The sequence below is a fragment of the Populus euphratica genome, unplaced genomic scaffold (assembly GCF_000495115.2).
Source record: "Populus euphratica unplaced genomic scaffold, PopEup_1.0 scaffold5.1, whole genome shotgun sequence".
In the NCBI taxonomy this organism is placed as follows: domain Eukaryota; kingdom Viridiplantae; phylum Streptophyta; class Magnoliopsida; order Malpighiales; family Salicaceae; genus Populus; species Populus euphratica.
Window position 1 is genome coordinate 4,773,171 of NW_011499848.1, and position 15,583 is coordinate 4,788,753.

The window sequence follows — 15,583 nt, forward strand, 5'->3', positions numbered from 1 at the left end:
AGGAAAAATAAAAAAAAATAAAAACTTAAAAGGTTAGGCCCAGCTCCTAGCCAACCAATAATAGGTTAAGTTGCAAGTAAGGTTCTAGTCTAGTGGTGGGAGGGCTTGTCCCCTTCCTCCGCACCTGGGTTCGAATCTCACCATGCACGCCTGTCATCCCCGCGGTGCCTTACTTGCTCACTGGACTTGCAGGATGTTCAGTGGATCGTGGGGATTAGTCGTGGTGCGCGTAAGCTGGCCCGGACACCCCATGTAAATCAAAAAAAAATAAAAATAATAATAATAATAGGTTAAGTTGGCATGTCTTGCCCTTTTTTATTTTTTTATTAAAAGGCGAATGACTTTATTTTTATAGCATGTTGTCTGATTTCTTGAAAAAATATTGTTATCTTTAGCTCTTGAAATCGCAATCTCTAGGTTAGGTAATATGCTGATATTCAAATGATTAAAAAAAAATATTTTAATCTGTTTTATTGTTCATGTGAATCTAAAACAATATAAGGAATCATAGTTCTTTTAGAGTTGTAGGTTAATATCTACTATTTTCCTCCCCTTTTTTTGTATTATAATTAAGAAAATAATTTTAAAAAATAAAAGAAAAATTCTCATAATAGATATATACTGAACAAAATTTTTAGTTTTTAAACAATTATAATAATTTAGATTCACTTAACTTTTATCTTATTCATTAACCTATTTAAGTTGTAACTAATTTTGACTAAGTTTATGATTCCATATTTAGGAACTTAATTTAAAATAATAAGTTAGGGACTAGCTATTTATTATAAAATATAATGAACATAAAAATATTAATTAATATATGTCTTTATATCATCTTTGTATTTTTATCATCATCATCGTATACTTTTGTAAATTGATATATATATATATATATATGTATGTATGTATATGTATGTATGTATGTATGTATGTATGTATGTATGTATGTATGTATGCATGCATGCATTTTTAAATATAAAAGAAAGAATAGAGGGATGTGGAAAAACATTAACGCAAAACCATCTCATACTTGGATTTTTTTTTGTTTTGTTTTGTTATTAAAGGGTGTCATTAAAGCAGATTTTATGGATCAAAATTAATTTCGTATCTGTAATCTTGTCAAAACTAGAATACCTTTGTCATAATCAGAGATTTATGAAAATCTTATCTTTCACATTAATTACACCAAATTATATATGCAAGCAAAGCTCTGTCCGACTAAATGAGCATTCATCTAAGTGTCTAACAGTTCTGGGTCCAATGCTCTGTTTTTAATTTTCAAGACTGAAAGATATTGCAAAGTAGTGAAAGATCAATTGAAATCAACGTTTCAATTATAGTACTGTTCGTCGCGCGCTGGAGTTTTATTAACTAGGATACAGATTGGCAAACTCGACCTGAGCAGGAAAATTTGAACAATTTAGAAAGAACAAAAAGGAAGAGGGGAATCAGATTAAGCACAGATCATTGAATGAAATAGCAGCTTTAGATTTGCAAAGGCACGATACAATAAATCAATGACAGGGCATGTTTTTGCAGAATTGCCATTTTTCTGCTACTGATTTTAGAGTGATTCTATTGGTGTGATCCAATAAAAAAAACCATATATAGAAAGCATTTGATACTGTAAGAACGATAATATTTTTTGAAGTGTTTTTTATTTTAAAAAACATTAAAATAATATGTTTTTTCAAGGATTTAATTTAAATTACGTCAAAACAATATAAAAAAAATTAAAAAAATTCTGATTTTTTTTATTAATTTAAATTACGTCAAAACAATATAATTTTTTTTAAAAAAATTCTGATTTTTAAAAAAAAACTCATGAAATGCTCATATTTTTACGGTGCAGTTGCATCGCAGTACACACGCATCCATCGCAGTCCACACTCATCCAAGAAGTTCAAAACGAAAATAGCATTGCATCTCTCAAAGATCGAATGTTGTTGATTTTCATGAGGAAAATTCCATGATCAGATGTAAATTCTGCTTGACCAAGTTTTGCATTGAAAGTCCTGTTTTATCAATGAGAACCTAACTAGTTCAAGAAGTCATTCAAATGGCAGCAGGGTGCCACTGCCTCCAGCAACAGAAGAGAGCATTGAGTAGAAAGCAAGCAAGACAAAAGGGGCAAACACAAACCAACACTTTCATTTTTCCCAACGTCAAGCAAGCATATATGCCATGATACGTAGCCACCCCATAGGAAAATGGAGGAAATAGATTATCATTATGCACATCCAGAGACAACTTCGTATAAAATAAACCTTCCATCACACCTTTTAACCCTTTTTAGCATTTCTTCACATTCACCGCTCTCAGCAAAGTGACTGTATATCAAAGTGAGGCTGCTAAAGAATCAATCTTTATGGCCAACCCAGCCAGTTGTCCCTCATGGCCTTACTTTTAGCCATTCTAGGACCGTCCAAGGGTGCCGTTACCCTCTTATGTTTATATGAGCAAGTGGCTAGAGTTACCTTGTAATCTTTGAAGGGTGTGGAGCTTGAGCATTGGAGCTTTCACTTGCCAGTATTGGTTTGTCTGAGAGGCATGGAAATAAGCGAAGGTTGCAAGAAAGTCTGCGTTCTACTACTCTATTTGACGATTGCAGCTACTTCCTTCGCTCATTGCGGTAAGCTCACTGATCACTCTAGCGCTGCATTTATTTCAAGTTATATATCAATCTACTTCTGACAATCGAGTTGTATTTGCATCTTCCACCCCCTAATCTACTATTTCTAGAAATTAAATGGGGCAATTCAGTAGCTCAGTCACCATCTTATGTTGCAATGTAGATTGTGAATATAGGAATTGCTGCTATTTTATTTCATCGGCCCTGCTAAAAACACACCCATAGAACTACAGCATTGTGTGTGCTGGAATCTCTCTCTTTTTTTCCCGCTGAATATTCCACCTTATTTACCATTTCATGTGGTAGATAGATCGCACAGGGCCAATTGCATAGCCAGGATTCAGTAATCAGTAGTCACTACATCAAACTATTGCTCTTTAACTAATTACTAGCCAATGTGATACTTCTCAGGGCACGAGAAGCAATTTGGATAAAAACTGATCATGACTCTAGTTTTTTTTTTTTACCTTTGAGCAGATGCAAGAAGATCGATGCATCTATCCAGAGGTCCAGTGCATGCAGGAAGTTCAATAATCAAGCAAGCACAAGAATTGAAAGTGACGAAGCGCTTTGACTTGGCTTCATTGCTTCTGCAAAAGGAAACAATGGATTCATCAAATGCTGGTCCCTATGTGAGCTCACCATTTACTTTGCCGCCTTATGATTCATTAGGACCAATTTCATTGCCCGATAATGCCCCTCCAAATTGCGTCTACCCCCCAAACACCCCACAACCACCTTCCACAGCAATTTCAACTCCAACGGGATCAATGCCATCTTCACCTCCACCACCCTTCGCTTATGTACCACCAGTTTTCCCCATCTCAAACCCGCCTCCATGCCCAGCTGGTGAGGTACCTGGCCCACCCAGTTTTAACCCGATTCCAAATCCACCTGAAGTAGTACCTAGCCCACCCATTAACATTCCGGGCACACCAGAAGGAGCCGTACCTAGTCCTCCGGGATCAGTACCTAGTCCAACCATTTATGTTCCAGGCCCACCAGAAGCTGTACCTGGTCCCCCTTATTATGAGCCTAGCCCACCAAGCTATACCACTAGCCCGCCCACTTTTGTTCCATCTCCAACTGGATTTGTTCCAAGCCCAAGGGGTTTTCGCCCACCTGTGGTGTATCCACCTCCGACGGGGCCACCATCTCCAAGAACAAGCCCATTCTCATCCTTATGGTGTGTAGCCAAGCCTTCGGTGCCCGATCCGATCATTCAAGAAGCAATGAATTATGCTTGTGGGTCTGGGGCAGATTGTGACTCGATTCAACCCAGTGGGTCATGCTTCGAACCCAATACATTGTTTGCACATGCTTCCTATGCTTTCAATAGTTACTGGCAGAGGACCCGAGTGGCTGGTGGTTCATGTTCATTTGGAGGGACTGCCATACTAGTCACCGTGGATCCAAGTAAGATTTCTAAATCACATTGATAGATTTCTAATTTAAGCTTGTTATGATAACATGGTGGCTATTTCTGAATCTGTGTTTTTTTTAAAAAAAAAAACATATTCAGTACTGTTGCAGTCTTCAGTTTCACTAAAAGTGACCTTATATTACATATCTTTATCATTTTCAGTAATCATTCTTCTTTTTCCATGCAAAAGTAAAATTATAATCTGCTTTTTACATCTGTGCAGGCTATGACGGTTGTCATTTTGTCTACGGGTGATGAGATGAAGGCAATTCGTCTTTTGGAGTGAACAAGGAATAGCAAACCAGCCTCCACGACCAATCCCTTCCTCTCCTTTCATTATTTCTCAATGAATTTATAGGTTCAAGCATAAATTTTGTAAGTAATGCCACGTGGGCTGTATCCTTAGGTGGGTCCCAAGTAGATCAGGCTTGGATTTCTATTTCAGCCGAGGTTGTCATCCTCGTCGTGGAATTCTTCCTTTCGTGCGAGGGACATATACTTCTCCGCATGAGTTGTACAAATTTTATTAATTAGAATTAGAACATACGAGAAGGTGAGTCAGGTGACTCGGACTCTCTACGAGTTCACTAAAATAAAGACACCTGTTTGGAGATGCTTAATTTCGAGGAAATAAGACGAGACTCGATTTCCGTGGAGATATCTTCGTGTTGATTATATATTGATAGCATCTCGCTGGCTAGAGAAGATACAGGCTGTTGTGTGCCCTCGGTCCTGTAATTGCACCGTGAATTAGTGGCTGATATCCATATGTGATCACTGAGATTGCATGCTGGGTATTGTTCCGTTCGAACATCTTCTTCTTCTTCTTCTTCTTCTTTTTATCTCTTATACTGCTCCGATGAATGCAGTGCTTGTTATGCTATTGAACAAATGGCAAGAGTTTTCCAGGTGCTGTTTTCCTAGTTCCATGGGTTACAGTATTTGATGCTCGATATGAATGGGTTGAAGCTTTGCGAAATTGCATCATGGGTTTCTTTCTGGGTTAGGTTATAAGAGATCCTGCATGAATCCAATTCTCGGATAAAAACAGAAAGTTCAGCCAAGGAAATGAAGGCTGATTGTGGCAATGAATTCAAGTCATTGGTAACTTTACTTCTTTTGTTACGTGACGAAGGAAGAGGGGTTGACATCCCTTGTATTAAAAAAAATTAAAAAAAAAATTAAAAGGGCGGTAAAAACATTGTTTCCCTTGGCATAATACACTATCGACAGGGAATGTATTTTTTTATCTTGCCTTTCAAAAAAAAGAAAGAAAAAAAAGAAGGCTGATACGTGGTAAAACCATTTCGATATTTTAAAATTGACCAAGGCTATGATGGGCATTTTGCTTTTTTTTAACAATAATTTAACTTCAATGTCTTTAAAAATAATAAATTATAAAGCTATCATGAAGGAATTTTTTTTGGTTTTCGATGCATGATAAAATAATTTATAATTTATTTATTTTTAGAATAAAAATATTTAATTTGTAACAGGGGTGTTTTCATATTTTTATTTTTAAAAGCATAATAAAAAAACTTAATCACCTTTAAAGTTCAAATTTTGATACCTTATGTGTGAGGGTATTATTATCATTATATTGTTAATTTTTTTTGTTTGTACTAGGTTTGGTTGTTTGGTTAAAAACAATTTAATATTTTAATTAATATAAAGTATTTATTAAAAAAAATAGTCTACGTGTGTTTTACACTCCTCAAACTCTCCGCTATTTTTTAATGATACACAAGGCTAATTCTAGTAGCCAAAACATGATTCTAGGATAAGTAACTGTTTGTATAGGTAGTTCATATATGAATTGTCAGCGCGTGCATGCCACTAACCTTTCGATTGGTGTTGACAATTTTTTTACTCTTTTTTGGTGTCTCTCACAACTCCTCGATTTTTGTGTCCTGCCCTTTAATTTTTTAAATTAACCTTTAATTATTTTTTTCTATTTAATGAATTTTTTTATTATTTATTTTATTTAAAATAATTTAAAATTTTAAAAATAATTTTTCAATTTTATCCCTATTCAATTTTTTATTTGTAAATTTTATTTTTTATTATTTTAATTGAAGCTGGCAATAATTTCTATAATTATTTTCAATTTTATCCCTGTTCAATTTTTTATTTGTAAAATTTATTTTTTATTATTTTAATTGATATTTATCTAGCTTGCAATAATTTCTATAATTAATTTTTTATATATATATAATTCATCCTCAAATTTTTTTTCTTGTTAGACTTTAGACTCATGCTTTTGATTTCTTCTTCTTCCTTTTATTTTGATAAAAATTTTAAATAATTTTATTTTTTAATATTAAATTAATTTAAACTTAAGTTTTTTAATTGAATTCGTGTCTAAAATCTCATGGATAATTGCAAATTCAAAAAATTAATCTAATTTTAATATATTCACTTAAGCTTAATTATTTTTTTTAAACTAATAAAATTTTTAATTTTATATCTAAATATTTATTTACAAGCTGATGTATGTTTTTCAGTAGTGGGGGTGGAAAAATAACATTTAAGGCTTATTTGTTTATGTATTTTAAAAATATTTTAAAAAAATTTAAAATTATATATTTTTTATTTTAAAATTATTTTAATGTGTTAATATTAAAAATATTTTTTTAAAAAAAATATTAATATATATTTTAATATAAACAATTATGGAACTGCACTAAACAAGCTATTAGAATAATTAAAAGGCTATTTATCAGGCTTGGGCTTTTTGAGAATGGTTTGTACAAGTTTATTTTGCAGACCTGCTGTAGTGTTTTTGTGGACCAGGCTGAGTGGTTATTTCGTGCAATGGCGGAGGAAGGGTGGCCTTGTATAATCTCCACCACCATCACCAAGCCGAATCACTTTGTTCTCCTAATCAGAGTCTTCTGGTTCCTAGGATGATGAATGTTCGGCAGTTTAAAATTGAATTGATTATAGCAGTAAATGAATTTATTTTACAAATTCCAAATTTTTAAAAAATGGTATTTGATAAGAAATGATAGGTTGAGTGGATGGATCCAAGCTTTAATTTTCTTAAACATTTTTTTATTTAAAAAAACAACATTATTTCTTTTTTTAAAAATCAATAAAAAAAAGTTTTCTGATTAGAGGAAAAAAAGGATTGACACAGCGGCAATTATTTCAAGGCAACTCTTTTCACGTGCATCAATATGAATAAAATCAAAGTTAATTTAATAGATTATCTAATAAAATAAAATAAAACACATTGAATTACTTTTTTTTTTCAGAATGAAACTAGTAAACTGTCCATGCATGGTTTATTGTTCAAAAACTATATAATTATTACAATTAAAACAAATATAATGTGGCACAACATATATGTGAACTAAAAACAGTTGAAAATTAATAATATTTAAAAATACTGAACGATAAAAAAAACACAATAAATCTAAAATTAAATACTTCAGGACTTCACAAGTGTTTTAAGAAGTTGATAGTATAATATCTATGTTTCTGTAAAATATAGTTTGTGTTAGAATTTTTTTTATTTTTTTTTAACAATAATCGTTTGATTTGAACAAAGGCGCAGCGCAAGAGCTTTTTGTTTGACTGTAAAGGTCAATGGACGCCCTTAGATCATCATAAACACACAAACACAAACGCACCCATCACGAACGTTTTGTCCATTTCCTTCCCTCCATATTTCAATTCATCATTATCTATCTTACTATAAAACCCTAACAAAACCAATCTTCCGCAACGCTCTTCTCCACCCTCCCCTACATTTGCCCCCTCCCCAACCACTGAAACAGCCTCCTAAAATGGCTGCAGAATTCGAAGACGGTTCACCCGCCGAAAAGCTCTTCAACCAAGGTTACTCCTACACGTACGACGACGTTATCTTCCTCCCTCACTACATAGACTTCCCAACTGACGCCGTTAACCTCTCAACGAAACTCTCGCGCAACATCCCCCTCTCTATCCCTTGCGTTTCCTCTCCCATGGACACTGTTACGGAGTCCTACATGGCGGCTGCCATGGCAGCGGTCGGTGGAATTGGGATTATTCACTCTAACGCAACACCGTCCGAGCAAGCTGATATGATCAGATCCGTTAAGTCACGCCGAGTGCCTATTTTGTCGAGTCCAGTTTTTAAGACGCCTGATTCACGAATCGTTAATGAGTTTGAAGGCGATGATGTTCCTTTTGTTTTTGTTACTCAATCAGGTATTTAAAAGAAATAATAATTAATCACTCCTCTTCCGAATTTTGCCCTCTCTCTCTGTTTTTTTTGTGTATAAAAATCAGTTTTTTAAGGATTTTTTTTTGGTTGCATATTGTTCAGGGAATGAGAAGTCGAAGTTGCTGGGATATGTGGCGAAGTCTGATTGGTTGGGGTTGAAAGATACAGAAATTAAATTGGGAGAGATTATGCGCACGGATGCAAACGTGTCTGTGCCATGTCATTATGATCTGGGGCAGATTGATGGGAAGTTAAAAGAGGAAGGACTTGATTTTGTGGTGTTGGAGAAGGAGGGAGGAGAGGTGGTGGATGTGGTGACGAAGGAGGAGGTTGAGAGGGTGAAGGGATATCCTAAGTTAGGGAAGGGAACGGTGGGCTCCGATGGGAGGTGGATGGTTGGGGCGGCAATTGGAACGAGGGGGTCGGATAAGGAGAGGTTGGAGCATTTGGTGAAGGCAGGTGTTGATGTTATTGTGTTGGATAGTTCGCAAGGGAATTCTATTTATCAGATCGAGATGATCAAATACGTGAAGCAGACTTATCCTGAGTTGGATGTGATTGGCGGGAACGTGGTGACAATGAGTCAAGCACAGAATTTGATTAAGGCAGGTGTGGATGGGTTGAGAGTTGGTATGGGGTCCGGGTCTATATGCACCACACAAGAGGTCTGTGCGGTTGGGCGAGGACAGGTAAAGGACCTTCTCTGATAATAGTATCTTGTTGTTACTCGGAAAAAAAAATGTTTTTTTTGGGGTAAATTTTCTGCTTTTTATTTTTTGGAACAATCATTTTTAGTAAGTAAGAATATAAAAGCCCCAATAGAAAAGGGTTCAACCATAAGCTAGCATATGAAAACGTGCAACAGAGTTCTGAACTTCAAAGTGAATTATGCCATTGTAAATAGTTGAGGTAGTTTGCACATTCTATCCCTAGGTCCACACTTTAACTTGTTTTTCTTGTCTTGCTACTTTGCAGGCAACTGCTGTTTACAAGGTTTCATCCATTGCCTCACAAAGTGGCATTCCTGTCATTGCAGATGGTGGCATTTCATTCTCAGGGCATATTGTCAAAGCCCTGGTGCTTGGGGCATCTACTGTAATGATGGGAAGCTTTTTAGCTGGAAGTACTGAAGCTCCTGGGGCTTATGAGCTTAATGAGGTATGACATTGCTATGACTAAATGGCAATAGAAACTAGGTTTTTAGCTTTTTTCTTCAAGCATCTTTCTTGAAAGTTGGTGTTTATAAACTTCCTTTTCACCTTTTTGTTATTTTGGAATTATTTCTTGAATTAAGGAGAGGATATATGCATGAGAACTATTTCTGCCGGCCCTGTGATCAGTCCAGTACTTCCTGTCTGATTTATCATTATTGATGCTTTTGCATTGGAAGATTCAATAAAACTGGGCAAGATTTTGGATAAGGGAATTCAAAATTAACCTAGAAGCTTGGAACTTCATAAATTAAGGTTTTTCTAATTGTTGAGAAATATTATTAGAAAGAGGATCTTGTCAAGATAATCTTTTGTAGGTTTATTCCTTGTCTTTTAACCTGTCCCTTGAAGGAAATTTTATGCCTTAGAGATAGTGTTGGGATTCAGATTAAAGAGCTAAGGTGAATCTCAACATTACTTGAAAATGAAATACTGCTGTTTGTGCATATTTGTAAACATTGGTTAATATTGGGTATCTGGGAGTGCTCATATAATGGACACTTGTTATGTTAATAAATATGTTAACTGATGTGTGCACTTGATAATATATGAATTTCGTGTTCTGACAATTATTCAGCACCCTTTTGGCTTATTGTTTTGTACCGGTAACATGTCAAATTATTCTGAGATCATTTTTATGTTTGCTTTAAGACAAAATATGGCTGGATACATTCTTTGGCTCTAGATGCAGTTTCAGTTCTGTGAATTCTAACAATTTGCTATACCAGAAAGGTTTACGGGTGAAAAAATACCGTGGCATGGGCTCCCTTGAAGCAATGACTAAAGGGAGTGATCAAAGATACTTGGGTGATACTGCTAAGCTAAAGATTGCTCAGGGAGTCGTGGGAGCAGTTGCTGATAGAGGTTCTGTTTTGAAGCATGTACCTTACACCATGCAAGCAGTCAAGCAAGGATTCCAGGATCTTGGCGCGTCCTCTTTGCAGTCTGCTCATGATTTATTAAGGTCGAAGACACTTAGGCTTGAGGTATGGGTCACACCTTATGGCATTCTTATACTTATGGTTTGGGATAATTTGGTGGTTTTGATGTTTAAAAATAATATTATCTGTGGCTCTGTGTGTGAAGCTAAAGTCTTTATCCCAACATATGTTTGAATGTATGTTTTATATCTTGCTGTTTGAACATTTGAAATTACCTCTGTATATAGAGGCATAAACCTTCTCAAATGATTGAAGTCGCTTGCTTCACAAATAAATGAAATTAGATTAAATACATTATTCATCTTAAATGCTGCACTGTCTCGTAACTATTGATCATCCTCTCTCCGCATTTGTTGTAATGGAAGTTTGATGGTGGCATGTGGGTGTAAAACTTCCATAAGTAAAATAATGATAATGAGATTCAAAACTTGTCTCCTTTTTTTTTTTTTTTTTTTTTTGGGGGGGGTATTTGAAGTGATTAAGGGAAATATCGTTGATGTATTGCCAATAGTTATTGATTGCTGCCAGAGTTTTCCTATGCTATAAGTGGTTCATCATGCCCTTTATCACCCTCTTATCATTCATGTTTACTGAAGGTAAATATTTATGTATTGGAGTTATGCTCTTTTGTTTTCTGTGTATTTGGTGTCCGGCCTTATTCCTCTGGCTTGCTGCAGGTTCGTACAGCAGCCGCACAAGTTGAGGGTGGAGTTCATGGACTGGCTTCACATGAGAAGAAAGCCTTTTGAATCTAACCCTTCCAGAATTTATTACTACTGCCAATGATCAGTTCTAAATTCCAAAGTGATATTTGAGTACGAGTAACATTTAATTGAACCGCATGAATCTGGAAGGAGCTTTGCCAATTTTACATGGGTTTGTTCGTTGAAGTCGTAGGTGGTTTTTGCTGGGAAAGCCAGAAGTGCCATCATGGTCTCTGCCTCTTGTTGCCAGGCACAAGGGGTACTCATCTTCCTGTATTTTACCAATTATGCTTTTTTTAAAGTATAACAGGATTTTATGAATTAGTTAAGCAATTTTCTAAGTTGGTTTTACAACAAATAATAATTCAGTAACTTTAATGTTTATGTATGTTGGGTGGCGAAGGATTGGTTGCAACTGTGTTTTACTCAAACTAGCAATCCATTTGGCATGTTAGGCCTGACGCTTGAATGATCAAGGAAAGATTGAAAGGTGCATGTTCTAAGTGGGTGTTTCTAATGTCTGGAGGCTCTGCTTCATTTTCTTCAGCAAAAGCTTGGTTCAGCCCTTGACAGTGCTCTCATGCATGATTAACTAGATTATAGTGGCAGCAGCTTTTGTATCTCCAAGCATGGGGATGTAGTACAACAAATAATCCAGTTGTGTTTCTAGTCTGCAGCCATAGGCATTCCATTTTGGTTCGCCGAGGTGACTCTTTTCTTTTTCCAACAAAAGGAGCAAGATTGCTCCACGGGTATCAGATTTGCGATAGTATACTGGCGAACTTGTGCATAAATATTAGTGAAGCCTGACCACAATCACATGCAGTGCCAGAAAAAAACACGAGCATTCATCGACAATCATGACAGATTCCTTGCTGCTGGTCTAACAGGAGACTCTGGAAAACAAGTAGGATTGACGTGTCTTTTTCCATTTGCTTATAATTCATCTAGAGAGATGGGTTCATTAATAATTTCCTTGGCAGCATTCATCATCTCGTTTGAAGTGAACCCATCATCCTTCATGGAGAACATATGCGATGTTTTTATCATATTCCAAAACAAATCCTTGCAGGATCTAGGAATTATTCTATCCTTTTCCTGCAAGCCTAATTGAAGCAGTTGTCTTCTCTCACCGTCGATTAAGCCTTTGATATGCTCAATGGCCTCTTCTTCAGCTACAGCATCGCCACTGAAGCATGTACAATAAGACAGCATTCAATTTCCCTTCTTCGGATTCTCTCTGCAACGAAGTAAAACATAGTTAACAACTAAACAAGCAATTTCAGTAGATTTTGCAGTTCAGGATTTCTAGCAACCTCCTCTGAAAGCTTTGGCCCCACAAAATAGAGAGCTGGAAGGACAATAGGCCCTGAACCAAATGATACATATCCATTTGTCATATATTCATCATGAGTTGGCACTTATTTGTTACTAGACCATTGTGCTTCTGTCACCATTGATTTCAGTAAATCCAACCACCGCAAAGCAAAAACTGGGCCATCATAAATTGTTTCTCTCCAATCTCGTTAATATGATAGGTGCCGATATTACAATACTTCAGTAGGGAATTCATCCTACAGTCTTGATAACATGAATTCTCACATGGCGTCCTTGCCATCCAAATGATTTGTCTCCAATCTCACAAATAGTGATGTGAAGTTCTGAATATATGATCTCCAACTTTCTCAGAACAAAAACCAGCACTGCCATTGACATCCCACCTGCATTAATCTCCAACTTTCTCAGAACAAAAATCAGCACTGCCATTGACATCCCACCTGCATTTCACTTTCAGTAAATCATGATTTGAACCAAGGAGAATCATCTAGAGAATAAACAAACTGAACGGGAAACGAAACATGCTACTTAATCAATTGAATAAGGCTAGCCAGAGAACTTCAGAACTACCAGCATCAAAGAAGTCGTCAACAACAGTAGTAAGAACACCATTTTTTGCCAATGAAATGCGGGCATCAGATAGTTTAGGAGCAAAGAGAGTTGCTGCAGCGGAGAAGTAGCAGTAGCCTTCCTTCTGTCTAGCAAACTTCAGCTTGTCCAATCTCCTGTCTACAACCCACCTGTTTATATTTTAAGTTCCCAACAAAATTGTAAATGCACTAAGCTACATCTGTGATATCAAAATTTAAGAACTTCAATGAGATTGAGATCAAGGTCAAGTTGCAACGCAGCAATGAGTAGATCAAGGAAAAGTTGAGCTTCCATCATGGAAAGGAATAAAAGACAGAAATATGTGAAAGAAACAAAGAAACAAAGCTAGCTTTGTTGGCCAGTTTTTCCTGCTCTCAAGGCATATTTAATGAAAACTGAAGGCCACCAAGGCATGGTTCAAAAGCTTGTGTAGAAAACGCACCTTATGATATGTTGAAGTTCTTCACGCTGCATTGATTTGCAGATGCTGAAGTCTTCTAGAGCCAATTTGAGAAAATCCTCGCTACCAACAGCTGAACAACTATGATATGAAGAGTAAAGGTACAAGTAAGAATACCCATATTTCACCAGTCTCAAATTAAAAAAATTTCTCCAACTGATTGAGCAGTACCGATACGAGGTTTTCAAAATCCTTGTATTATCTGTAGCATAATGTTTAATTCTTCTTCTGATAGCTAAGCGTTGCAAATCTGCATGGTCAGGGAAATTGATAGCTGAAGTTAGGAATTCCAATGAGACTGAAAATGGCTGTTCTGATGGATTTGACTATCACAATGCGTCAGGAAAAAAAAAAAAACCTGTGGTAATATTTTTATGAAGTCTATCTCCGTAAAGTGAATCGCTGGATAATCCCTGTTTCAGTAAATAGTTTGTCCATGTTTTTTGTTTTTCCAGAAGTGATTCATCTGGATAACTCAACTGCAGAGCTCTGCACAAGTCTAAGGCAGCCCTCGAATCCTTCACATATCCTCCCGGTGAACCGAGGAAACGATCTTCAGAAAATTGGTTTAATATATCTACTCCATACGAGCCACTGATTAAAGCTATAGTGATTAAAAGTTCCTCAAAAGATTTAAACATGAGATCTCCCATCTCAAGAAGATACCGGAAGAGACATCATATCCGTTCAAACGTAATATCCGAAATGTCAACCTTAAGTGGCATCAGCAAGAAATATCTCTTCCTCCCCCTGCAACCGGCATCTGTTTGTTTGCTAATGTCATGGTTACAACAATACTAGGACCTAGTCATGGGTCTATTAAGTTAACCAGAACCTTAATGAAGAATTTTTTTTAAACATGAAGATAAATTATGTTATCTGGAATAAGTTACTAGCAACAACAACATTGGTATTTCATTTGCAAGGTGAAAGTGCCACTTTACCGGTATGTTTCGTCCAGTATGATTTTCATTTCCTTCTGGAAATGCCGATCAATTCCTAATCTTTCTATGGTATCAACCATAGAAAGAAGAGAACATATATCCAATGGACAAATGGTTGGCGCTGAAGAAATCAATTGAAAGTCAATAACTAGATATTAGAGAGACGTGACGTTATGGAAGGCGAGTTATGTAGCTGATCCAATCGCCCTACCCTATATCTTTGAATTCAAATATATAGTGAACAAATGAAGATATATTCAGGGGAAGTTTAGGAGAATGTAATATTACTTATTTTTTAGAATGTATTTTGTTTGAGAATATATTATTTTGTTATTTTTAAAAATTATTTTTAATATCAATATATTAAAATGATTGGAAAATATATAAAAATTAATTTAAAATAAATAACTAAATATTTTCTTAGAAATATCTTTAAAACATAAAAATAAAAAAAGTCTGTATCTCTCCCTTTTATCTTTTTTTCAATTTCTTTCAATAATTTAATTTCAGCATTAAAATGATGCCTATTTAAAAAATTAAATAACACAAGAAGTTAACAAATATTAATGTTATTGGTCTAGTGTGCACTTAGACTTTATCAATTTGACCTCGCATTTTAAAAAAAATTTTTAGTAAGATATTTTCGATAAATTGAGATTTCTCCAAAAATAATGCTAATTTTTTTTTAGTAAGATATTTTTGATAAATTGAGATTTCTCCAAAAATAATGCAAGACACCAAAATTAAATATTTAAAAATTGGGAATCAAATTTCATGAATGAAGAGTTTCGGATGGGGGCGGACCAAATAACCTCTTGGACTGGCCAGAATAAGAATATTGTAAGGACAAAAAAATATTCATATTGAGATATATTCGGATAAAATTATGGACACCAAAAAATGATTATTTTGGTGAATAAATTATAAATTAGCCTCTTTAGTTTTGCAAAGAAAATTAAATAGTCTCTCTCTAGGTTCAAAAACTAATTAACTATTCTCTTGATTGTTGTTGACCATGCTTAATTTAATATTATTATTTTTAAAAAATATATATATTTTATCACTAATCTTTTTGTATTATCTATTTATATTTTTAAATAAAAATCAATTAAATTAAAAAATAACG

General features: G+C 35.1%; 2 protein-coding genes and 1 pseudogene across 2 annotated transcripts; 2 read left to right on the forward strand and 1 right to left on the reverse strand.

The window, feature by feature from the left end:
- The first annotated feature begins 2,344 nt into the window (after window positions 1-2,344).
- LOC105117994 (extensin-like) lies at window positions 2,345-4,890 on the forward strand. The gene is made up of 3 exons (XM_011015835.1): window positions 2,345-2,632; window positions 3,110-4,048; window positions 4,279-4,890. Exons 1-3 carry the CDS (start codon window positions 2,551-2,553, stop codon window positions 4,308-4,310), a joined length of 1,053 nt encoding a protein of 350 aa, XP_011014137.1. The 5' UTR covers window positions 2,345-2,550; the 3' UTR covers window positions 4,311-4,890.
- A 2,801-nt stretch (window positions 4,891-7,691) lies between these two features.
- On the forward strand, window positions 7,692-11,585 carry LOC105118002 (inosine-5'-monophosphate dehydrogenase 2-like). Its single transcript, XM_011015844.1, has 5 exons — window positions 7,692-8,252; window positions 8,371-8,957; window positions 9,244-9,426; window positions 10,208-10,465; window positions 11,098-11,585. The coding sequence occupies exons 1-5, from the start codon at window positions 7,847-7,849 to the stop codon at window positions 11,167-11,169; spliced, it is 1,506 nt and encodes a 501-aa protein (XP_011014146.1). The 5' UTR covers window positions 7,692-7,846; the 3' UTR covers window positions 11,170-11,585.
- Window positions 11,586-11,703: 118 nt separating this feature from the next.
- LOC105119421 (ent-kaur-16-ene synthase, chloroplastic-like) lies at window positions 11,704-15,072 on the reverse strand (annotated as a pseudogene).
- Between the last annotated feature and the right edge of the window lie 511 nt (window positions 15,073-15,583).

Bases quoted from the DNA above. Each gene is read 5' to 3' on its own strand.
- LOC105118002 (XM_011015844.1), top strand. From the start codon at position 7,847: ATGGCTGCAGAATTCGAAGACGGTTCACCCGCCGAAAAGCTCTTCAAC. The intron at 8,253-8,370 runs GTATTTAAAAGA...CATATTGTTCAG, and splicing joins TGTTTTTGTTACTCAATCAG to GGAATGAGAAGTCGAAGTTG. The intron at 8,958-9,243 runs GTAAAGGACCTT...GCTACTTTGCAG, and splicing joins GTGCGGTTGGGCGAGGACAG to GCAACTGCTGTTTACAAGGT.
- LOC105117994 (XM_011015835.1), top strand. From the start codon at position 2,551: ATGGAAATAAGCGAAGGTTGCAAGAAAGTCTGCGTTCTACTACTCTAT. The intron at 2,633-3,109 runs GTAAGCTCACTG...ACCTTTGAGCAG, and splicing joins TACTTCCTTCGCTCATTGCG to ATGCAAGAAGATCGATGCAT. The intron at 4,049-4,278 runs GTAAGATTTCTA...ACATCTGTGCAG, and splicing joins ACTAGTCACCGTGGATCCAA to GCTATGACGGTTGTCATTTT.